The sequence below is a fragment of the Manihot esculenta genome, chromosome 5 (genome assembly GCF_001659605.2).
Source record: "Manihot esculenta cultivar AM560-2 chromosome 5, M.esculenta_v8, whole genome shotgun sequence".
NCBI lineage: Eukaryota > Viridiplantae > Streptophyta > Magnoliopsida > Malpighiales > Euphorbiaceae > Manihot > Manihot esculenta.
In genome coordinates, this window is record NC_035165.2 from 4,963,009 (window position 1) to 4,988,803 (window position 25,795).

The 25,795-nt window shown below is 29.3% G+C and overlaps 2 protein-coding genes across 2 annotated transcripts; both read left to right on the plus strand.

Annotated features, from left to right (window-relative positions):
- The first annotated feature begins 14,612 nt into the window (after positions 1 to 14,612).
- Positions 14,613 to 17,394, plus strand: LOC110614572 (very-long-chain aldehyde decarbonylase CER1). Its single transcript, XM_021756135.2, has 10 exons — positions 14,613 to 14,747; positions 14,835 to 15,052; positions 15,143 to 15,375; positions 15,452 to 15,671; positions 15,744 to 16,122; positions 16,200 to 16,307; positions 16,407 to 16,607; positions 16,680 to 16,760; positions 16,833 to 17,003; positions 17,093 to 17,394. The coding sequence occupies exons 1-10, from the start codon at positions 14,688 to 14,690 to the stop codon at positions 17,255 to 17,257; spliced, it is 1,836 nt and encodes a 611-aa protein (XP_021611827.1). The 5' UTR covers positions 14,613 to 14,687; the 3' UTR covers positions 17,258 to 17,394.
- A 4,773-nt stretch (positions 17,395 to 22,167) lies between these two features.
- LOC110615004 (very-long-chain aldehyde decarbonylase CER1) lies at positions 22,168 to 25,009 on the plus strand. Its single transcript, XM_021756707.2, has 10 exons — positions 22,168 to 22,323; positions 22,415 to 22,638; positions 22,727 to 22,959; positions 23,036 to 23,255; positions 23,328 to 23,706; positions 23,785 to 23,892; positions 24,006 to 24,206; positions 24,279 to 24,359; positions 24,446 to 24,619; positions 24,709 to 25,009. Exons 1-10 carry the CDS (start codon positions 22,264 to 22,266, stop codon positions 24,871 to 24,873), a joined length of 1,845 nt encoding a protein of 614 aa, XP_021612399.1. The 5' UTR covers positions 22,168 to 22,263; the 3' UTR covers positions 24,874 to 25,009.
- The last annotated feature ends 786 nt before the right edge of the window (positions 25,010 to 25,795 follow it).

Here is a 25,795-nt window from a genome sequence, read left to right on the forward strand (position 1 = left end):
TGACAACAGAGAAATTAACAGTATATTTTTAAAAATTTAAAAATTGTTTTAATATTTTTAAAATTAATAAATTTTCCTGCATAGTAATTTTTCTCCAAAATCTTTTGGTCTAAGCACGCGCTATTCTCCAGGGATATGTCAGAGGTGAGACCCAAGTGGGATTCGAAAAGCAAGCATTACTTTGCGGTCCAAATGTTACAGTTTGTAGGCAAAAATATTTTGATGGTAGTTATTAAATTACTAATTTTGATGATAACATCTCAACTAGAATTGTTTATGGGATATGTTTTATTTGAGAAACCTGCGTAGACCTTTATCTATGATATTTTGAAAAAAAAAAAAAAAACTGCGTAAAATTTTGAAGAGTTGTCATTAGTTTATGAAAATATCGTGTTATACCTAATTATTATGGACCAAATTAATTATAAAGCATAAATAAGTTGCTCTTTTATGAAAATAAAAATAAAATCACATATTTATATTTTGAAATTGAAACCAAATTCATCTAAATTTTTTTTATACAATATTCTCATATTGTAATTTTCAATGTTGATCCCAACTTCTATATAAAACAATCTAAAATTAACAGTAATAAAAATACAACCTTTGCAATTAGAGATTCATATGAATAATAACAAGACATTAGTTAGTTTTACTAACACTATTTAATGTTATATCTTCTTATGATGGGAGAAGTGCTAAACTGTATTAATAAGAGAATGAAATAAAAATTTTTAATAATATTTATATTTATTATGGGTGGTGTATAAATTACAGTATACACATAACAATATCATTTAAGTATGGAGTGTGACTGCTTCTATGAGATTATGGTATAATGTTTAAAATATTTATAAACTAGCAAAGTATATGACCTATTAGTACAAAATAGTATTGACAACTAGATTGTAGAGTGTTATGAGATTGATGGAATATTAACATGCAAAAAGAGTTTTTGTTTCATATAAACAAAAGTTTCACCAATTATATGTTAAGTTTTATTAATTTAGGTTTGATTTATAATCTAAAAAATATTAAATTCAAAACATATACACTAAATTTTTAAATTCAGCAATGAAATTTTTTTTAAAACATATAGATTAATTTAAATTCTAAAAGATTTTATGGTATTTGAAAATTTTATTTATGATATTTTTTTACAGTTGTAAATTTAATATTTAAATTTAATATTAAATATGATCGTTATATTTTTATTATATCATCTCAATATTTTTATAACAGTTTATGATAGTTATTTTTTTAATTATAAATAGTCTATATTTTTACAAAAGAATACACTTTTATTTTTTTACTTTATTTCTTTTTTTTAATATTTTCTGTTGAATAATAAATTATAAATAAATTTTTTTTCATTCTGATCCTAAAAATTAAATTTTAAAAAAATCTATTTAATCCTAAAAATTATAAAATAAATCTTTAGAAATAATATCAAATACGACTAAAATTTTATTATTCTATCATAGTTTTTTCAACAAATCCAATCAAATGATCTTAAATACAGCATTGGCTAGTTTATTAGCATGTCGCTTGCTGCAAAAATAATGAAAACTTGTTGAGCGACTCAAAATAGGTTTGAAAGGAGAAGAAGGGATGAATTTGCATTTTCAAAATTCATTAATGTCATGTACATGAATCTTGCTTCATTAATTATTCAATATATTCACTTTTGCATTTTCAAAATTCATTAATATCATGTACATGTATCTTGCTTCATTAATCAAGATGTACATGTATCTTGCTTCATTAATCAAGATTTCCATTTCTCTAAATTCATTAATGTCATGTACATGTATCTTGCTTCATTAATCAAGATTTCCATTTCTCTAAATTCTCATTTTTCTAAATTTCTATGGAGCAACCCAACATCGTTTAACACGACTGAAAGCTACATTACTGAAATATGAACACATTTGCAAAATATCAGCCAAGTATGGAGACAGGACACATGGGGGCCACCATTTCAGAGCATGTCTGATTCGTCTTTTGGTCGTTTAACATGCCGAGTCCCGTTGAACTCGTACCTTTTGAACGGCGACAAGACAAAACCAGACCGTTGCAATCATGAATATGGCACAGCCAAGACCAATTCAACCATCAGCAGTATGCCCAGCATCAGTGTTCAGCATGTGTATTGGCTTTGTCTTAGTTGGGATCTTTATGCTAATTATGTTTTTTTTTTTTTTTAATTCTTTCAATAAATATAAAAATATTACCGTTCATTTTAATTAGCATTTATAAAAATACTTAGATGAAAATATATATATATATAAAAAAAGACACAGCAATAACAAGAAATTGATAAAGCAAAAGAATCTTTATGGCAAAATAAGAAGAAATTGATATTTAATAAGGGAATTTATATCTTTAAGGGAACTTTTATGGTTACTTAATCTAAGGAAATTCACTTTATTATAAAAATAAACTAAATTTTACAAAAATTATATATTTTTATTATATAAAAATTTGCGTAAAGTGATTTTTATTTTTATAAAGTAATCATGTTGGAAAATATGTTAAATTAATAAAAATTGATATTTCAAATATTTAAATATACATTTATATAAATTAATAATATTATTACTAATTAAAAATAATATTTTATTCTATTATTTATTAACAGATAAATTATTATTTTTATTATAAATATTAATGTTTCATTTATATTTGAAAATATTATTATCTTTTATTAATTTAATTTAATATTTTTCAACAAATAATTACATTACAAAAATATATTTATAAACTTTATGATATAAATATTATAAATTTTAATTTTAATTTTTTTAAAATTATATTTATACATTATCATCTGAAATATTAAATTTATAATGTATAAAAAAGAAAATTTGAAGTGATAGAGTATTTTGTGCACAACCATCACGATTCTTAAGTTAGTATTTTATCAAAGTGAACATGCAGGGGCGGAGGGAGAGCTTTCTTTTGGTAGGGCACCGTTGCACACTGCTGCGGCACCACCGGCTATGCCGCTGCGGCACCTTCATCCCCTTCAAAGCATTTTTTGGTCGCCGGTACGGCACGTGCCCCTTTACTATACCCTCCTTCCGCCGCTGTGAACATGTGAAATAAAAAGCTCATAATAGATTGGGCATTGAATTTTATTTTCTGCTGCTTTTATATTATAAAAAAATAAAATTAATTAACTATTTTTTTTTAAAATACAAAATTTACTAGTTAATAAATAAAAAATACCATATTTATAATGTAACAATTGTCGTAAGTTATGTGAAGGCAACTAGGCTCTACCTAATAATGAGTGAATCCCTAATTTTACAAATTATATCATATTATTATTTTTTTTGTTAATATTATATATTTATTATAATATTATTTATTATAAAAAAATCAACTTAAATTAAAATTTTATAAATATATAATTTTTTATAAAATATGATTCATTTATATAATAAAGTAATTGTTATTTTAAATAAAATAACGTAAAAGTTACTACATCTTTATTAAAGAGAAAACGCGAGACAGGAACCTTTTGTTTTTCGCACGATAGGCAATGCTGAAAGTGCCGTTGAAGCGATGAGATTGTGCGATTATTATAAAATTAAGGATAAACGAATGAGAAATTTTATTAAATAGATTTTTTATTTTAAAAATATATAAAAATATTTTTAATATTTTAAAAAATTTATTAATCAATTTTTTCATTAATTTTATTATTTAATTTTTATAATTTCATAAAATTTATTAATTTATTTCTTAATTTTTTTTAAAAAATTTATTAAAGAATCACTCCATATTAAAAATATTTTAAATTTTTTATAATATTTAACTGTTAAAATTAATAAATTAATTAATTAATAAATTTTTAAAATATTAAAAATATTTTAATATATTTTTAAAAATTAAAAAAATCAATTAATAAATTTTTTTATACTATAAAAATTAAATAATAATTTTATCAAAAATCAATTTGAATGCCAACTTCCAACGGCCACCAACTAAGGCAACATCAGCCGCTTCAAATCAATTTAGAGATTTTTCGATTTTTAATTTTTATTTTTAAAAAAAATTAAATGAATTTTTTATTACACATGTCTTGCATGTTATTTGTCCTGTTATAAATTTATAATATTTTTATATAATATAATTAATTTTCAATAACTAATTAAATAAAGAAAATCATTCACTATGTAAATAATAGAACTAAAAACAAAGATAATTTAAAAAATATGATCTAACTTTATTTATGACAAAATAATAAAATAAATTATTGATTTTAGGAATTATATCACCCACTTATATATTAGTTAATTTTTTTTTATTATGTTGAATTCATTTTTTCTCATTAGAAAATTTATTTATATAAATTATTTTTAAAAAATTACTAACGTTTATTATCATCTCATACAAATTAATATTAACTTTTATATCATAATAAAATCATTGATTTCAATTAAATAAGAGATTTTTTATAAGACATTGGGTAGATTGAAAATGAAAAAAATATTAAATACTTATTAAATAAATTAAAAGTTAAAAAAATAAAATTATACAAAGTAAAATAAAATAAAATTTAGTACAAATATTTTAAGTTGCTAATAAATAAAAATTATTAAAATTTTCTTATAATAATTAGTAAAGCAAATTTTTTTTTCATATTATTAATTAATTACTTAACCAAATTTGACCATCTCAATAGTCTCTTATTTAATCTAATACCTTTTAGATGAAGAATTTATTAAGTAATAATTTTTTTATAGAAAAAATCACTGGTTAGTTTTTATAGTCGAAAATTTCACTAATTAATTTTTTAATTTTAATAAATTAAAAAATATATTAAAACGTTTTTAATATTTTAAAATTTTAATTTAATAAATTTAGTAATAATTTTATTATTATTTATATTTATTTATTTTTATTTTATTATTGATGACCGCTGAATTTTTTCATCCCGATCTGGGGTCAGGCTCATGACGACAGCCCATTACTTGGAGGCCCTCAAGTCTCCCGCATGAACCAGGTCCAGCCCGCTCAGCCTTAAGACCAGGCTCCACCTAGATTTCTCAGTCAGGCCGGCCCGGCCTTTTCGGCCCAATAATCAGATCTCTTCTGGGCCCAGCTTTAATCTCATCTTCCAGCTCAGCCTGGAAGAAGGAAGGTAGCCAGCCCATCCGCCTGGTGGGTCCATCCGCATGCGTGCAGAGGAGAATTAAATGGCCGTTACGTATGGAACAGAGACCTGATACTCTCGTACATCCGTATCAGTATGGCAGAGACAGGTGATCCAATGGAAGTAAGGCCATGACACGTCCCTGGCAGGCAAAGAAAAAAGAATAAAAGGAGAGAAACACTCTCCTCTCGGACTAAGTTTTTCCAAACTTACAGAACCCTTGTAAAACCCTATTTTCAGGATCTCAGATCATCAATTGACGCCGTCTGTGGGAAACGAAGGAGATCTTTTCATCGCCGGAGTTCCACTCTATGAAGTCAGAAGGAAAGGAAAGGGAAAAGTAAATTAAAATAGAAAAGGGACAAACGTGAATTACCATCAAGAGCATCTCCCTGGCAGTGTCCCCAAGCTGCTCTCTGGACCGAGCCCGGAAGGCCACCTGCTCTTGAGTAGAGCTGGCCAAGAGGCCAGTGAGAGCCAGCAGGCGAGGATCCGAAGCCTCTGCGACCCCTCCAAACATCCGCTCCCGGATTATTTCTGCAACCACGCTCGCTGGGGACTGATGGGTGATTCCTCTGCGTTCAAAATGTCATTATCTGGGACAGACAGCAGAGGCACCACCGGAGTCTTCTTCTTCTCTAGCGGAGGCAGAGCTAGGGCAGTACGTCGGGAGGCCTGGGATTTCTTAGGAACGGGGACAGGAGCGTTAGAGGGAGAAGGACGCTTGCTCTTCGCCCCCTTTGCAACGCCCTCGAGGGCAATCAACGACTTCTCCTGAGGAAGGACCTCATCTACGGGCTCAGGCCCGACCCTCTCCATAAGGGTGCTCTCGATGATAGGAGTGCCCTCAGTAGCAACTCCCTGAGCACCCTCATCCATAGGGACGACTTCCGCCTCGCCCTCAGGAACCCTATCATCAGCCGGGATAATCTCCACCCTGGGAGCCCTCTCCTCAGTTGTAGAGGTCTCCAAGCTCCCCACAGGAACCTCTGTCCTCACTAGCTCGGTGCCTCCGACCGGCTTGACTGCAACCTTCGGTGCCTTCTTCGCCCCCTCAGCAGGAGCCCGTTGGGACCTGGGGGCTTGAGAAGATTGTGGGGCTGAGCTCGACCTGCTGCGGCTGGATGGCCTTGAAGACTTGGTACCTCGGGAGCTCGGCTTGGGAGCTCGGGTAGAAGCTGGGGTAGAAGGCCGGCTGACCGACCTGGAGGAAATAACTTCTGCCACCCTCTGAGTCGTTTCTTCCACGGATCTCCTAGCCAGGAGGGCGTCCAGAGCCGCGTTTATGCTCTCCTGGGATAGTGTAAAGTTCTTGGGAGGCTTGATCTGGTCCATTTTCACGTTGGAAGCTGCAAAGATCCAAAACCCAGACAAATTAGAACAACACTCAATAAGGATCACAAAATTAGACAAGACAAAATAATTAAATGAAATAAAGTACCCGCGTCCTGGATATCCCGAAGATTGGACGCAAACATGCACTTTTCGACGTCGTACTTCTTTTCGACAGAAGTCAATCGAATGAACCCGACCTGCTCGGTAAGGCTCAGCTGGGGCAGGTCGTTGCAACCCAGAGAGACATCTTTCCAGTCGAGTTCTACCCCCCATGACAGACCGGAGTCTTTCTTCAACTCCACCACTACAAAACCCTCTACCCAGCCCTTTATGAAGTCCTTATAACCCGTGAAAATGGACAATCCACCACGGGGGGCAAAGTAGTAGAAGCACTAACTTGCCCGGACAAGACGAAAAAAGGTCACAAACAGACGAGTTGTGGGTGTGAACCCCCTGCTCAGACAGATTGACTCGAAAGAACACATAAACAGAATGGAGTTGGGAGACAGCATCCTGGGGGTTATCCCGAAATACTGGAAGACCTCGATGAAGAAAGGAGTAAAAGGAAAAGTTAGACCGTAGTCTCGCTGTTTAACGAAAAAGACTAGGCTAAGGTCTTTCTGGGGATTTATCAAACTGGAAGGAGAGGATCGGGAAGAACGATCCTCTCATTCCGGTAAGGAGCTCGAATATGGTAGAGGGGGGTGTCCAAATATTTTCGAGAAAAGAAATTCGTCAAGGTAGAAGGGGTGATACAGGACTCTAGATTAAAGACTTCAGGAAGCTTTGGGCCTTCCATGGAAAAATGAGAAGCGTACCTTGAGAACAAAGAGGGCAGGGAGACGAAAATGGCAGTGCGCACGAAGAACAGTGGAAAGCAAGAGTTTGGAGAAGACAGAGGGAATTCAAAATTTGAAATAGTAATGAGGTGAAAAGATGTTTTGAGGCAGACTGTACTTAGACGGCGCGGTCATAATGATTCTCGGTATTTACCCCCTCATCAGTCGGGCAATAACTAATGAGAAGGTAAAGGGGCAATTGATGACCGCTGGATTTGTCCATCCCGGTCTGGGGCCAGGCCCATGACGACAGCCCATTATTTGGAGGCCTTCAAGTCTCCCGCATGAACCAGGTCCAGCCCGTTCAGCCTTAAGACCAGGCTCCACCTAGATTTATCAGTCAGGTCGGCCCGGCCTTTTCGGCCCAATGATCAGATCTCCTCTGGGCCCAGCCTTAATCTCATCTTCCAGCCCAGCCCGGAAGAAGGAAGGTAGCCAACCCATCAGCCTGGTGGGTTCATCTGCATGCGTGCAGAGGAGAATTAAATAGCCGTTACGTATGGAACAGAGACCTGATACTCTCGTACGTCCGTATTAGTATGGCAGAGACAGGTGGCCCAATGAAAGTAAGGCCATGACACGTCCCTGGCAGGCAAAGAAAAAAGAATAAAATGAGAGAAACACTCTCCTCTCGGACCAAGTTTTTCTAAGCTTACAGAACCCTTATAAAACCATATTTTCTGGATCTCAAATCATCAATTATTATTGTTTTAAAACTGATTAAATTAATTAATTCAAATTAAATTTAAATAAAAAATTAATTTTAGTATTTTATTTTATTTTATTTTTTCTAATTATTAAAAAATTATTTTTACCAAAAAATTTTAAATATTTCCAAACTAAAGTATGAAATATTTTAGTATTTATTAATAAAAATAGTTTGATACATCTATATTTAAAATACTTAAAATAATTAAAATTAAAATATTTCAATTAGTGATAAAGTTCTGCACTTAAAAATAACAATATTCAATTAGTATTAAAATAAAAAATTTTATTTACATCTGTGCAACTAAATATTAATAGCTTTAAAAAAAAGTATTATTTATAAAATTTAATGGTTAATAAAGAAAGTTTTATTTATTTTTATCAAATATTTAATCATTTATTTTTAATTTATTAATTAAGTTTTATATTTATATTTATATAATTGATTTTACTACTATCTAGTGAAATATTTTTATAAAAAATCATAATAAACTGATTAATCATTAATTTATTAACTACAACTCACTACAATTTTTTAAGCTTTTATTTTATAAGGAGATATTTCTTATTAAAATTTTAAATTTAAATATAAATAGTTAATTAAATAATTAATGATCATCGTGAGATGGTTAGCGAATAAATCATTTTAATATTTAAATCAATAAATTAAAAAAAATAAGAAAATACGATGAATTGCTTAAAGTTCAGAAAGATGGTATAGCATGAGCATATTGATTTTTATATTGTAAAATTGTGGAGTTAGTTATCAAATCTATTGAAAATTCTACTGATATCAACTGGTCCTCAATTATAAGTGTAATAAAAATTTATTGAATTCTATCCGCTAATGATAATTTTCTGTGAAATTTCGTTTCATTCAAAATAGAGCTGAGTTTTGATAAAAAATCGAGTGTTATAGTATTAAAATCTTTCATTTTATGGTTGAGACTGCATGTTAATTTTATCGGATTCTAATTATATCGCATTAATAAGTTTTAATAATAAGTTTATTAAAATAAGATAATTTTATTGATAAATTTTTATTAATTAATTCAATATTAAGATTATAAAAAAAAAAAAAAAGAGAGAGGAGAATATATAGATGGTCGTTACCCTAAAAACCTGCTTAGAGAGTAATTTATTTTAAAATAAAATTAAAATTAAGTGATTTTATTAAAATAAATTAAAATTTGAATGACAAAAAAAAAATCCATTTAAAAAATAAATAAATAAATAAATTTTAAAATTGAATAAAACTACGGATAAAAAAATTATCCTTTTAAATGTAATATATTATAATTTTAAAAAATTAAATAGAGTTAAAATTTTATTACTTTTATTTTTAATCATTTTTTAAAAAATCAATTTAAAAGGAAAAAGCTTCTTTAATGTTACATGCACATTAAAATCATGAAAGGAACTTTTCATAATTTTTTTTTTAATTTTTACATCAATTTTAATACAAATCAATTTAAAAGGAAAATAACGTTTTTCTAGTTTATTTTAAAAAAAAACACATTTAATGTTACATCACATATTAAAATTATTATTTAATTTTCAATTTTATAAGTAAAAGTACTTTTTTTATTTTAATTGAATTATAATAAAATAAAATTTTAATTAAAAGAGATTAAGTAAATTTTAAGATTAATTAATTAAATTTAATTTTTATTTTAATAATATAAAAATATAATGAGCACTTTAAGTAGTCCCTTTATTCTCCTCTCATACACCAAAGACTGAAATTTTAGTTAAAATATTTTGAGTTTCATTAATAACTTTTTTTATAATATCATTCACTTTTTAAATAATTAAGGGGCTCCTTTCTTTTTTCACTTTTATATTTATATTATATATTAATTTTAAATTATAAATATTTATATAAATTGTAATATAAGTAACATAAATAAATTAATGGAATAATAATATTAATTTTATTAATTAAAATTTAAATTTGTAGTTGATTTATTAATTTTATAAGTAACAAACAGAATTGCATTATTTTATTTATTAATATCTATAATAAACAACTTTAAAAATAACTTTATTTTTGTTTAAACTTTCCGTGAGAATTGATTAGTATATCTTTAACATCCGGTTTTTCATTTTCAATATTTTTAATATGCTTGAAAAAAAGCAGTATTTATATTATTTTTAATTTTAATATTTAAATTTTAAATAAATTAATACAAAAAATAAAATATAAAAATTTATTGTCATGTCACATGTAATATTTTATTTTTTAAAAAATATAAACTAATTTCATTTTTTTAAATTAAAAAATTCAGCTTAATTTAAGTAATTTTTGGATATAGAAATTATCAAATTGTTTAGATTATATATAGACATTTAAAAATTTATTCAAAAACAAGAAATACCGACTTCTATCTTCTCATTTTCTCAAATACACACAAATAGAACATTAAACATAATAATAAAAATAACAATAAGAAAAAAGAACAACATTCACGGACTTAGTCTGATAATAAAGTGCATCTGAGTAAATTTGAGAGATCTCAAATTCTACTCGCTAATCCTCATTTCAAAAAAAACAATAAAAAGAAAAACAATAAGAAGGCTAACAGGTAATTTCAAAAATAAAAAAGAAGGCTAATGGATGAAAAAATTATAAATTTTAGATGTAATTTTAAACCATTTTTTTTTAAAGCAAATCTACTGATTGTATTAATAAAATTTCATCAAATAAAGAGAGATATCATTCCAAAATAGAGACGATTATATCTAATAGATTATATAGTCAAAGTATGAGCAATTAGAGTAGCATTACGACGAATCCATCTAATGGAAATATCAGTTCTAGAGCCTAAAAAAAATTTACAATTATTCAAAATCAAACCCCTATATAAGATAATTTGATAAAAATGCTCCTCAAGTGCCTGTCTAAACCCCAGTATAAAATAATTTGGCAAATATGCTCATCCTTTTTTATCATCAACTCGAGCATGAATCATTAAAGTCTCTCGAATAAAGTCACGGAAAAGAGCATCTAAAAGATAAAACTCGAATAAGATTCCAAGGCTGACGTCATCATTGCGATTCCAGAAATCGATAATAACCAGTAAACCTTCATTGAACATTACCTTCCGAAACAATCGAATCAATAAAATTTAAAGAAAAGTCAACCACAGAAACAGACACATGACTCTTCTACATTAACGAAAGGTCTCATTCCAATCCTTGTCTATTGACAGAGAAGCAACCATCAAAATGTAAAAAATAACGAAAAAATTTCATACGAAAACTAAGAGTTTTTGTTTCCATCAAAAATAAAATGTCCAGCTTGTAACTAGTAACTAAATCCTTCAATGCATTAACTGTCTGAGAATTGCCAAGTCCTCGGCAGTTCCAACACATGACATCATTGTTTTCGACTATTCCAACCTTTGACAGGATGAGCCGCTTCACTGTTACCTGTCAAATTAACATTCGCGCAGGGGTGTTGTTAGAGGCATCCTGTTGAGAGAAAAGAAAACCTGTAGTAACATTATGTTTAGTGTTTCTTGACATTTTTTTAACATCATCATTTATTCGGACTGCAATCTCCTTATCAAGCTTATCAGAACTGGCTTGGCCCACATAATTCTTGTCCATGTCCATAATATGATCCTCAGTCTCCTTATTTACAATGGGTTGACTTTTTCCAAATAAGGAGAATTGTCTATTATGTGGTGCCAAATTAGTGTTTTCAAAATTACTAGTTGATGCCAATCCTGCCATAAATCCCGATGGAGTAGAATTGCCGGAATCACATAGCCACAGACTTGTCGGTCTCTGGTTCCGACGAACAGGTGCTGTAACGACCCGAAAATCGGACCACTAACGGCGCTAGGATCCAGATCGGCTTAAGGCCACCGGGACCCGTAGCAAGCCTATCCTGAACTCTGTGTACCTGATAAATCCCATACATGATCAAACATAAACTGAAAAACTGAAAAACTTTTCTTCCAGTTACCAAGCTTGACCTGCATGCACTATGTCTGTAAACATAGAACCCACTCTCATAGGGTCAGCATATCACATGTCAGCCTGGGTTCAACACATTTCTCATCAAGAAACATAAAACAGGATCCATGTACAAGGGGATTATCCATACACCAGGGCAAAGCACAACTCTATCCATAAACACATTAACGTACAATCTATTACGTAACTATGCATCATTTTACATTACATCACTTTGCATTTACATCATGTCCACTACTATCTATTACATACAGTTCATTCTAGCTGCTATCCCGTACTATCTCTGACTGGCCCTGCAAAACTGGGAATTTGGGAGAGGGATGAGCTATTGGGCCCCATTCACTATATTTTCAAAATCAACATTATTAAAAAACCGAAAGAGATATATTTTTGCCTCTAATTCCATAATAGATACCCTATCTAAAGGATGTCATAAATCTGCCAAAAAGGTCTGCATATTCTGAAAATTAATTAGATTGTATGTGAGAAATATCTCCACCATACAAAAATTATAAATGACTATCGGAATATCTCTGGAACTCTTAATAGGGACAACAACAACATTTTCTTATTCATCGATAGTCAATTTACTTAGATTGTCTTATATGGAGAATGGGAAAGAAGAAATTAGATTTAAAGAAAAGAAAAAAATGAGAGTATCGAGTTACAAAGTAACCATAGAGGAAACCTGTATCGAAAGTTATGAGTATTCTTTTTTGAATTAGTGCCTCCAATTTGTTGACCTTTCAAAATTGAAGACAAATTAAACCGTGTAATTTTAAACCATTTTTAAAAATTAAAATGTCAAAATTCAGTTTGTATGGATCTCTCCTGTGAGTAAATCAAGTTAGGCCATACATTAATTAATATATTTAATTCTGAAATAAGTAACATTAAAATATTAAATATGTGGTCCACACTTTCAACTTTATATATAAAAAAATATCATATAAATTATTTATAATAATAATTAAAAAAAAATTATAGCTAACATGTTATTGTTGATTATTTTGTATATGTTTCTATTTAGATATATTTTTTATTTATTTTGTATAGACTTAATGTATATTTAATTTTATTGAATTACTTGTATTTAAAATTAAATATTCCTTTTGTCCCATATTTTTCTTTTTTTTTTCTATTTTAAAATTACTTTTTATCTTTTTTTTAAATTATAATAATTCACTATTATAATTCTATTTTATTTTATTTTATTTTTAATAAATTTTTTAATATATTTTTTAATATTAATAAAATTTAATATATTTAAAATAAATATAATTAGAAAATTAATAAAAAAATTAATATTTTTTTAGTAAGTTCATTTTTAATTTTTTTTACATATAAAATTAGTTTATATTTAAAAAATATATTATGCAATTTATATTTTAAAAAAAAAATTTAGTTTTTGAGGTGCAGCATAATTATCAGATTTGTCTCTCTATTTTTAGAATTCAATACTTTCGTGCTCGACGTTTAATTCTGTCAAAATTCAAGGTCCATCCGTCAAAAATTTATGTTAAGTCAATTGATCAAAGGAGAGAGAATAAATATAATTCCAAAAATACTTTTATTAATAATAAAATGAAAAAATTATTTTTTAGTCCCTATAGTATAGAAAAATCAGCTATTTAATCCATCAATTTTAAAAAATATATTAAAATGTCCCTAAAATTTTAAAAAGTCCACTAGTTAGTTTATCTATTAATTTTATCATTAAATATTTTACTATTTAGTCCCTGTAAATTAGAAAAAATTATTAGTTGATCTCTCAAATTATTAAAATATTTATTAATTAGTCCCTCCATATCAGGGGTATTTTAGATTTTTTAAATAATATTTAACGACTAAAATTAACGAAAAACTAACTGGTAGACTTTTTAAAATTTCAAAGACATTTTAATAAATTTTTTAAATAGCGAGCAGTGATTGACAGCGAACGACATTACAAAAACAATTTCTATTGAGTTTTAACCTTTTATTTTTAATAATTTAAATTTTATATATTTTGATTTTTATTATCTTTGCTGAATTTGAATCTTAAATTTATTGAAATTTTTATTTGTTTATGGAGATTGAGTTTTAAATTTTCTTTCTTTGATGAAATTAAATTTCAGGGACTAAAGTATTGAATTTGAAAAATAAAAGGATAAATTTATTAATTATATAATATCTTAAGGACGAAAATATTTTTTTTCTTTTAATTCTATGAGAGAATGAACTATAAATTTATAGAAATTAAATTTTAGGGACTAAAGTATTCGGTTCTAGAAAGGGTAGTTTGGTCATTTTTTTTTATCACTAATGGCATTTTTGACGGAGGGACCTCTGATTTTGATGGAGGGACCTCTAATTTTGATGTAATTAAATCTCAAGGATGAAAGTGTTGGGTTCTAAAAATAGAGGGACGAATCTGTTAATTACACTATATCTCTTAAATTAAAAAATAATTTTTTTAAAAAAAAATCGATAAAATTAATTAGAAAGATTGACTTTTTAAGTCATTGGCCTAAAATAATAATTATAGCAGCATGCATGGTTGAATGCTGATGGAGTATGACGTGATCACCATTCCTTGAGGGGTTATATAAAGCCACTCAGGTTATGTAAAGCCACTCAATCGACCGTTCCTCCTCATCCTCATTCTCAAATATTCCATGGCTTTGAAGCCAGGAATTCTCACCGACTCGCCATGGAAGTCTCTTGGCAGCTTCAAGGTAAGTTTGTGTTAAGCATGGATCTCTAGTACGAATCAATTATTACATGAAGGTGAAATAAGCCTGATAACTGAATGCTTGGTGCAGTATTTGATTTTGGGTCCTTTCGTGGCACATAGCTTTTACTCATTCATGGTGAAAGGAGAGAGGGACCTCCTTAACTTCTTGATTTTACCATCCATCCTGCTTAAATTGCTGCATAACCAGATGTGGATTTCTTATTCTCGTTACAGAACTGCCAAAGGCAACAACAGGATTCTTGATAAGACCATTGAGTTCGACCAAGTTGATAGAGAGAGCAATTGGTTGCTGCTGCTTATCCATTCCTGCGTGTCTTCATATATATATATATATATATATATATGTCAATTATTAATAATGTTTTGTTTTGGCAGGGATGACCAAGTCTTGATGCATGGACTAGTATTCTACGGTGTGAATTTGGCAATTCCTGGGGCGTCTCACGTACCCATGTGGAGAACAGATGGAGCAGTTTTGGCGATTTTGCTTCATGCAGGTCCTGTGGAGTTCCTCTATTACTGGTTTCACAGAGCTCTGCACCATCACTATCTCTATACTCGCTATCACTCCCATCATCATTCCTCTATCGTCACTCAGCCTATTACTGGTACTTAATTTGAATATATTGCTTAATTAACTATTTAATGGGAAATTCTTATGTAAACATTAATTTGACATGGCAGCTGTAGTCCATCCATTCGCTGAAATCGTGGTATATTTCTTTCTATTTGCAATACCACTTATGGGTGTGGTGTTGACGGGAACAGCCTCCCTGGTAGTAATTTTCGGATATGTCTTTTACATTGACGTCATGAACAACCTGGGACACTGCAATTTTGAGATCATTCCAAAAAGCCTCTTCTCTGTTCTTCCTCCTCTCAAATATCTCTTCTATACAGCCTCGTAAGTCTCTCTCTACTTTATATTGCCTTCAATTTTATTAGCTGCAAATAGTGACGTTATTTTTATTGCCAGATTTCACTCGCTGCATCATACCAAGTTCCGGACCAACTACTCACTTTTCATGCCCTTCTACGACTACATCTACGACACCATGGACAAGACTTCAGATGAGGTGCATGAAACTGCGCTCAAAAAGCCTGCAGACTCCCCTACTCACGTCCATTTAACTCATTTCACAACTCCAGACTCTATTTACCATCTCCGTTTAGGATTTACGTCCTTGGCCGCAACCCCTCAAACTTCCGCATGGTTTCTCTGGATTCTCACTCCGTTCACATATTTCTTCATGTTGTTAACCTCTCTCTTTGGCCGTACATTTATCGTGGAGAGTAACACCCTCGATAACCAGTTTCAATCACAAACTTGGCTGATACCCAGATACAAAATACAAGTAATTATTCTCTCCTGTAATTAAATGTAATATATATCTAGGTAATACTTAACCTGTTACGTAAACTTTTTTTCTAGTACTTTCTTAAATGGCAAAGAGCGGTCATAAATTATTTCGTGGAAGAAGCTATACTGGAAGCGGACAGGAGAGGCACTAAGGTGTTGAGCCTAGGCCTTCTGAACCAGGTAAGTTTTTTTTAATTTTGCCAATGTGTATAATTAGTGTGCCTACAAAAGTCTTCTTCAAACACCATGCATGTGAAAAATTAATATCTGATGTTGCAGGAGGAAGAGCTAAACAGATGTGGGGAGCTTTATATTGAAAAGTACCCTAAGCTAAAAGTAAAGTTGGTGGATGGGAGCAGCTTAGCTGCGGCTATTATTCTCAATAATATCCCCAAAGGAACTACCCAAGTGTTACTTAGAGGCAATATCACTAAAGTAGCAAAGGCCGTTGCTTTGGCCTTACACGAGAGGGGCATCCAGGTATTTAACATATGTTTTTAATTTAATAAATTAAAAGTTTTAAACTAATTACTTCTGTTGCGGATGGATCAGGTCGCTGTTTTCCGGGAAAATGAAAGCAAGATGCCAAGGCTTGACAATTACGCAGTTGTTACCAAAAGTTATGATCACAAGGTATATTAAGTAATAATTTTGTGGCCTGCAACAATTAGCACTTAATTAATAAATATGTATCTGACATTGCAGGTATGGTTGATCGGAGAAGGATTTACTGATAAAGAACAGCTTAAGGCACCTGAAGGAACAATATTTATACCCATGACGCAATTTCCTCCTAAACGCCTACGTAAAGATTGCTTCTATCATAACACACCAGCAATGCTGGCTCCTTCTCTTTGCAAGTTGGACTCCTGTGAGGTTTGTGATATATAGTTATGCTTCTATATCTTTCTAATTAAAGATATTTTTTATTTTTTGAGATTTGAGTGTATTACGTATATATATAGGATTGGTTGCCAAGAAGAGCAATGAGTGCCTGCCGTGTCGCTGGAATTGTTCATACTTTGGAAGATTGGAAGGTGAATGAATGTGGTGATACCCTCTTCTGCATGGATAAAGTTTGGCAAGCTAGTCTTCGTCATGGCTTTCTCCCTTTATCTACCGCTCGTTAATTTTAGACCATTACCAATAAATAAATACCTGGCAGCTAAAAGATTTTAATATCTTTCTACTGTTATAGGGCACAATATGTCCATAGCAATTGTACAACTCCATTTCATAAATAAATCCTACTACTTTCGAGCTCCCATATAACATTCATGGGTTTAATCCAACCACAAATATATTTAGTTGAATCCGGCAGGCTATCACCCCTCTTAAAATTTTAATTTAGTTAGTTTTTTATTAATTTAATTAAATAAAAATTTAAAATTATATATTTTTTAAATATAATTCAAATTAAATTATAATTAGTGTAACATAATTATATTAAATTTACACTTGTTAAATATAATTGTTCTTAAATTATTCGATTATTATTTAATTTAATTTTATAAAGAAGTAATTTTATTTATTTAAAATTATATGTTAAACTATTTAAATTTAGGGAGAATAAATTTTAAATTTTAAAAAAAATAGTGTTTTATAAGTAATATTATTAGATTATTTAATAATTTCATGGACTATTTAAATTTAAAATAAAATAAAATTTAAATTTAAAAAATATAAATTTAATAGATAATAAATTAAATAATTTAAATTTAAAAATTCTTAAATATATATAAATAATGTATTATTTTATTGGGTAATAAGTTAGACTACTTACTCAAATTAGAAAAAAATGAACTTAAAATATTCTTTTCACTGAAAATGAGTTAGAATATTTAACTTTAAAAAAAATAAATTTTGATACTAAAAAGTATATTAAATTATTATTATAATGTTTTAATAGTATTATATTTCATAAGTTTTCTTGCTATAATCACAGTAAAAAATATTATTAAAAGTGAACTCCATAATAAAATATTAATTGTGATTAAATATATTTATAAATATTAATAATAAAGTTATTATAAATATATTTAAAATTTATTGTAATTTAATTATAAAATTTTAGTAATTGTTTATAAAAAAAAAAAATCTGTGTTTATTTTATATATTTTATTTGAAGATTTATGGAGTTAATTTTTAGGAAGGAAGCCACGCAGGTCCCTCATGAAGCACATCGTCATTATTTGGCCCCGAAATAAAAGAGGAACCTGCATGAAGATTTATGGAGTTAATTTCATTCTCTATATACCTGGTCAAATTTAATGGCTTTGTCCACGATCTGATTATTCCTTTGGCTGTCCGACTATCTAAATTATAAAAAATTTTATAAATTTATTTTGAGTATGTATAAAAAAAATAAAACAAAAAGCCCAACCATCATTCTAAACAACAAAAATGGGAAAAATGAGTGCGGCTGACTTGCCATTTTCTCCCCTGGAGACAGCAAGAGAACTAGGGTTAAGTATTCAGTCGGTTGGGTTTAAAATCAAGTCGAATTGAAATAACTGAAAATCAAATTGAAAAATTTTATAAAAACCGAATCGAACCGAATAAGAGGGATAATCGAATCAAACCGAATCGATCTGATTCGGTTCGATTTGGTTAGTTCAATCGGTTAAACTAATTTTTAATCTTTTTTTTTTAAAATGAGATTTTTAAGTTCAGTTATCTCGATTTCAAACTGATCTGATTCGATTCGATTGGTTTAAGTCACACAATAGCACACGACAGCAGCGACAGGCGACGGCCGATGATTGCGCGGAGAGAGAGACTAGAGAGCGATGGAGAAATGAGACAAGGAGGAGTTGGCGTCGCTGGGTCACGCAGCCAGAGAAATGAGGCAAGGAGGAGTCGGGTCGCTGGGTCACGCAGCCGCAATGTACAAGCCGAGTTACCCGACGATGGTCAATCAGTAAAAAACGTTGCTTCTGTCAGCCTTTTTGTGCAACAGTCCACCAATAGCAGAAGAGAGGATTACCGTACATACAAGAGTGTTCCAATTCTTACATAAGCTTTTTCTTACCAGTCAAGTAGTACAACAGCTGTATCTTATCTTATAGTCCGGCGCGGCGGGTCGCCTTTTGAATTTCGTAGATAGAAGAAATAGGAGTAGGTGAGTGAGTGAGTGAGTCCTCACTGACCTGAGCGATTTCGATCGGGAAGAGAGTGGAGGTTGGACGGTGAAAGCGCCGCTGGAAGTGCTGGATGGATGGAGGTACAGGCGGCGTAGAATCTGGAGAAGGGGGACAGCGTGAATGCGTGAGCGTTACTCTATGTGGGATGTGGCAGACGAGAATGAGAGGAGATGACTTTTAGATCTAGGGCAAATAAAGGAACTACTGAAAACGACGTAGTATTGCTGATTTCGGTTCGGTTTAATTGAAATTTTTGGATTCAAAATCGAACCGAACCGAAATCACCGATTTTTTAAAAAATTAAACCCGAACCGAACCGAATAAAAAATTAAAACCGAACCGAATTTTCAAAATTAATCAGTTTGATCGGTTATTTCGGTTTAAACCGAATACTGCCGACCCTAAAGAGAACCATCAAATACTATGTGCAAATTGCACTTCTTCTGCATAAATGTCACAAGCTGCGAGAATATATATCGAGAAATGCTCGAGAAATCCTCAAAAAATACTAACAACACAACTTTTGTGAACATTATTTATATTATTAATTAAAATTTATTTATTATATTAATTATTATTTTTCTTCTACTTAATTAATTATTAATTATCATAATTTTTAAATAATAATATGATAAGTATTTAATGCATGATTATTATATAATATGAAATTTAAAAATAATTAAATTTTAGTTAAGCATAATAAATAATGAAATTATCTAATATATAAAATTATTAACTTAATCTATTTAATTTTAAGGATGAAATTATGATGTTTCAATAATTTAATTAATTATTTATTATTTTAAGAGTTAATTTAATTTTAAACATTAATAATTTTAATATTAATAAAACTTTAAAGAATATACTAATATATAAATTCAGCCGCTGAATTTGTTTAAATATTATTCCAATTAAAATATTTTTTTTTTAAATAGAAAGTTAAGTTTTATATGCTGGAACGTTAATTTTTAACGGGATACAGAGAGTAAAGTTATAAAAATATTTTAATATAAAGTATTTTTATTGAAAAAAAATAAAGATATAATTATAAAAAATATAAAGTTTGAGATTTTTATAAATATTTTATTGGAAGGTTTTTATTTTTCATGTGGTTTTTCTAATTATGATTTTAATTAATTAATTTACTAAAAATGGCAAAATCGCTTAATAATGATATATTTGATTATTTTTTATTAAAGAGACCATTTTAGACTTTTTGAATTTTATTATACTTAGTATACTATATACTGATTTTTTTCATTACACTTAGTATAATTAGAGATCGTAATAACCATCTAAATACAATATTTTTAAAAAAAAAAACATGTAATTTTTCATTATGATATAAATTTAGAAATCTTAGCTTAAAATTTAATATTTTAGAAGTACAAGTTAGGAAGTTTGATATGCAACAAACTTTATTTAAGTGATAATTATAATTTATTAGAATATTAATTTTGAAATTAATTTCTCCCTGTTGCCATGTGTCACTCTATCTTCTCACTTCAATTTTTAGAATTTAAATGATTATTTTCCTCTAACGAGTGGTTAACTTTTTATGATTAAATGTATTAAATTTACTTTTTCTGGAAAACCTCATGACATACGTCAAATAAAAGGACAGCCACCTGTATCATTCTTTTACTGTGACTCAGCCAATTATTTATACTGAATTTGAGGACTAACTCATAAAGTGAAAAGAATGTAATTGTTTTAATTTTACATCACTTACGTAAGCATTAATTTAACACATGACAATTGTAATCCATCCATTCGCTGAAATCATTGTATATTCGTACCATTTTTTATGTGTGATATTGACGTACGGGAAGAGTCTCCAGATATGGTAGTAGTTTTCGGTTATAGCTTTTACATCGACTTCACCAACAACTTATATGAATGGTAAATTAATAAATGGTATAATAAGATTACAAATTATATTTTATTTTTATTTTAAATGTTATATATTATAATTCTAAAAAAATAAACAGAGTTAAAATTTTATTAGTTTTATTTTTAATCAGTTAAAAAAACAATTTAAAAGGAAAAGGATTTTTTATTTTTTATTTTTTTTTTAAAAAAAACTTATGCACTGTTACATACATATTAAAATCATGAAAGGAATTTTTCATAAATTTTTTAATTTTTTAAATTAAATTTTAACACAAATCAATTTAAAAGGAAAATAGCATTTTCTTTAGTTTATTTTTAAAAACATATTTAATTTACATCACATATTAAAATCATTAATTTATTTTTTCTTTACAAGACAAAAGCACCTTTTTATTTTAATTGCATAACAATAAAACAAAAAATTAATTTAAAAATATGAATTTTAAATTTATATAATTTTTATAAATAAGTAAATAATAAATATTTAAATCAATTAATTAAATTTAATTTTTAATTTTTAATGTAAAAATATATATTAATTATAAATTATAAATATTTATATATCAATGACCAATATTAAGATGAGTAGTTTAATATTCTTCAAAAATTATAAACAATTATATGAATTTTAATATAATATTACAAATTAATGAATAAAATAATAATATTAATTTGATTAATTAAAACATAAATTTATAGTTAATTTATTAATTTTATAAATAACAAATACAATTATTTTATTTATTAATATCTATAATAAACAACTTAAAAAATATCTTTACTTTTATTTTTTAGTTAAATTCTCGTAATTATTTATTAATATACTTTTTAACACATAGTACGTTTTGAATGATAATAACTGTTTTTAAAAAATAATTTATAATTTTTAAACTTATTCTTTCATAGATATATATTTTTTATTATAATAATATTAAACTATCAACAATATTATTAGCAATTCTAATTAATATTCTCCTCTCCCACTTTCACTTATAAATATATTATAAGTGGACGTCAAAACATGAACACCATTTCTTGTGGGTTTATATAAAGCCACTCAATCGATCAGTCCTCTCCTCATCCACATTCGCAAAAATTACATGGCTTTGAAGCCAGGAATTCTCACCGAGTGGCCGTGGAAGTCTCTTGGAAACTTCAAGGTAAGTTTGTGTTATTCATGTAGGAATTATTAATTAATTAATTACTAGATGAAGGTGAAATAAGCCTGATAACTGATAATGCTTGGTGCAGTATTTGCTTCTGGGTCCATTCGTGACACATAGTATTTACTCATTCATGGTGAAAGAAGAGAAGGAGAGGGACCTCGTCAACTTCATTATTTTCCCCTCAATCCTGGCTAGGATGCTGCATAACCAGCTGTGGATTTCTTATTCTCGTTATAGAACTGCCAAAGGCAACAATAGGATTCTTGACAAGACCATTGACTTCGACCAAGTTGATAGAGAAAGCAATTGGTTGCTGCTGCTTATTAATTCCTGCATGTCTTCATATATATATATACATATATATATATCAATTATTAATAATGTTTTGTTTTGGCAGGGATGACCAAGTGTTAATGCATGGACTAGTATTCTACGGTGTGAATTTGGGAATTCCTGGGGCGTCTCACGTACCCATGTGGAGAACAGATGGAGCAGTTTTGGCGATTTTGCTTCATGCAGGTCCTGTGGAGTTCCTCTATTACTGGTTTCACAGAGCTCTGCACCATCACTATCTCTATACTCGCTATCATTCCCATCATCATTCCTCTATCGTCACTCAGCCTATTACTGGTACTTAATTTGAATATATTGCTTAATTAACTATTTAATGGGAAATTCTTATGTAAACATTAATTTGACATGGCAGCTGTAGTCCATCCATTCGCTGAAATCGTGGTATATTTCATTCTATTTGCAATACCACTTATTGGTGTGGTGTTGACGGGAACAGCCTCCCTGGTAGTAATTTTCGGATATGTCTTTTACATTGACTTCATGAACAACTTGGGACACTGCAATTTTGAGATCATTCCAAAAAGCCTCTTCTCTGTTCTTCCTCCTCTCAAATATCTCTTCTATACAGCCTCGTAAGTCTCTTTCTACTTTATATTGCCTTCAATTTTATTAGCTGCACATAGTGACGTTATTTTTATTGCCAGATTTCACTCGCTGCATCATACCAAGTTCCGGACCAACTACTCACTTTTCATGCCCTTCTACGACTACATCTACGACACCATGGACAAGACTTCAGATGAGGTGCATGAAACTGCGCTCAAAAAGCCTGCAGACTCCCCTACTCACGTCCATTTAACTCATTTCACAACTCTAGACTCGGTTTACCATTTCCGCTTAGGATTTACGTCCTTGGCCTCAGCCCCTCAAACTTCGGCATGGTTTCTCTGGATTCTCAGCCCGTTCACATATTTCTTCATGCTGTTAACCTCTCTCTTTGGCAGTACATTTGTCGCGGAGAGGAACACCCTCAATAACCAGCTTCGATCACAAACTTGGCTGATACCCAGATACAAAATACAGGTATTTATTCTCTCATGTAATTAAATTTAATATATATCTACGTAATACTTAACCTGTTAAGTAAACTTTTTTTTCTAGTACTTTCTTAAATGGCAAAGAGCGGTCATAAATTATTTCGTGGAAGAAGCTATACTGGAAGCGGACAGGAGAGGCACTAAGGTGTTGAGCCTAGGCCTTCTGAACCAGGTAAGCTTTTTCTAATTTTCCCAGTGTGTATAATTAGTGTGCCTACAAAATGTATACTACAAAAGTGTTCTTCAAACACCATGCATGTGAAAAATTAATATCTGATGTTGCAGGGGGAAGAGCTAAACAGATGTGGGGAGCTATATATTGAAAAGTACCCAAAGCTAAAAGTAAAGTTGGTGGATGGGAGCAGCTTAGCTGCGGCTATTATTCTCAATAATATCCCCAAAGGAACTACCCGAGTGTTACTTAGAGGCAATATCACTAAAGTAGCAAAGGCCGTTGCTTTGGCCTTACACGAGAGGGGCATCCAGGTATTTAACATATGCTTTTAATTTAATAAATTAAAAGTTTTAAACTAATTACTTCTGTTGCGGATGGATCAGGTCGCTGTTTTCCGGGAAAATGAAAGCAAGATTCCAAGGCTTGACAATTACGCAGTTGTTACCACAAGTTATGATCACAAGGTATATTAAGTAATGATTTTGTCGCCTGCAACAATTAGCACTTAATTAATTGTTGTTAATTAATAAATATGTATCTGAGATTGCAGGTATGGTTGATCGGAGAAGGATTAACTGATAAAGAACAGCTTAAGGCACCTGAAGGAACAGTATTTATACCCATGACGCAATTTCCTCCAAAACGCCTACGTAAAGATTGCTTCTATCATAACACACCAGCAATGCTGGCTCCTTCTTCTCTTTGCAACTTGGACTCTTGTGAGGTTTGTGATATATAGTTATGCTTCTATATCTTTCTAATTAAAGATATTTTTTATTTTTTGAGATTTGAGTGTATTACGTATATATATAGGATTGGTTGCCAAGAAGAGCAATGAGTGCCTGCCGTGTCGCTGGAATTGTTCATACTTTGGAAGATTGGAAGGTGAATGAATGTGGTGATACCCTCTTCTGCATGGATAAAGTTTGGCAAGCTAGTCTTCGTCATGGCTTTCTCCCTTTATCTACCGCTCGTTAATTTTAGACAATTACCAATAAATAAATACCTGGCAGCTAAAAGATTTAATATCTTTCTACTGTTATAGGGAACAGTATGTCCATAGCAATTGTACAACTCCATTTCATAAATAAATCCTACTACTTTGGAGCTCCCATATAACATTCATGGGTTTAATCCAACCACAAATACTTTTAGTTGAATCCACTGACGGACCTAAGAGGAGCAGGCTATCACCCCTCTTAAAATTTTAATTTAGTTAATTTTTTTAATTAATTTAATTAAATAAAAATTTAAAATTATATATTTTTTAAATATAATTCAAATTAAATTATAATTAGTGTAACATAATTATATTAAATTTACACTTGTTAAATATAATTGTTCTTAAATTATTCAATTATTATTTAATTTAATTTTATAAAGAAGTAATTTTATTTATTTAAAATTATATGTTAAACTATTTAAATTTAGGGAAAATAAATTTTAAATTTTTAAAAAAATGTTTTATAAATAATAATATATAATTATTTAATAATTTTATGAACTATTTAAATTTTAAAAAAATAAAATTTAAATTTAAAAAATATAAATTTAATAGATAATAAATTAAATAATTTAAATTAAAAAAATCTTAGATATATATAAATAATGTGTTATTTTATTGGGTAATACGTTAGACTACTTTCTCAAATTAGAAAAAATGAACTTAAAATATTATTTTCACTGAAAATGAGTTAGAATATTTAACTTTAAAAAAAAATAAACTTTGATACTAAAAAGTATATTAAATTATTATTATAATATTTTAATAGTATTATATTTCATAAGTTTTCTTACTATAATCACAGTAAAAATATTATTAAAAGTGAACTCTATAATTAAATATTAATTGTGATTAAATATATTTATAAATATTAATAATAAAGTTATTATAAATATA

Excerpts from the sequence above, each read along its gene's own strand:
- LOC110614572 (XM_021756135.2), top strand. The coding sequence starts at position 14,688 with ATGGCTTTGAAGCCAGGAATTCTCACCGACTCGCCATGGAAGTCTCTT. Across the intron at positions 15,672-15,743 it reads TATCTCTTCTATACAGCCTC|ATTTCACTCGCTGCATCATA; the intron begins GTAAGTCTCTCT and ends TTTTATTGCCAG. Across the intron at positions 16,761-16,832 it reads CCAAAAGTTATGATCACAAG|GTATGGTTGATCGGAGAAGG; the intron begins GTATATTAAGTA and ends CTGACATTGCAG.
- LOC110615004 (XM_021756707.2), top strand. The coding sequence starts at position 22,264 with ATGGCTTTGAAGCCAGGAATTCTCACCGAGTGGCCGTGGAAGTCTCTT. Across the intron at positions 22,324-22,414 it reads AGTCTCTTGGAAACTTCAAG|TATTTGCTTCTGGGTCCATT; the intron begins GTAAGTTTGTGT and ends TGCTTGGTGCAG. Across the intron at positions 24,360-24,445 it reads CCACAAGTTATGATCACAAG|GTATGGTTGATCGGAGAAGG; the intron begins GTATATTAAGTA and ends CTGAGATTGCAG.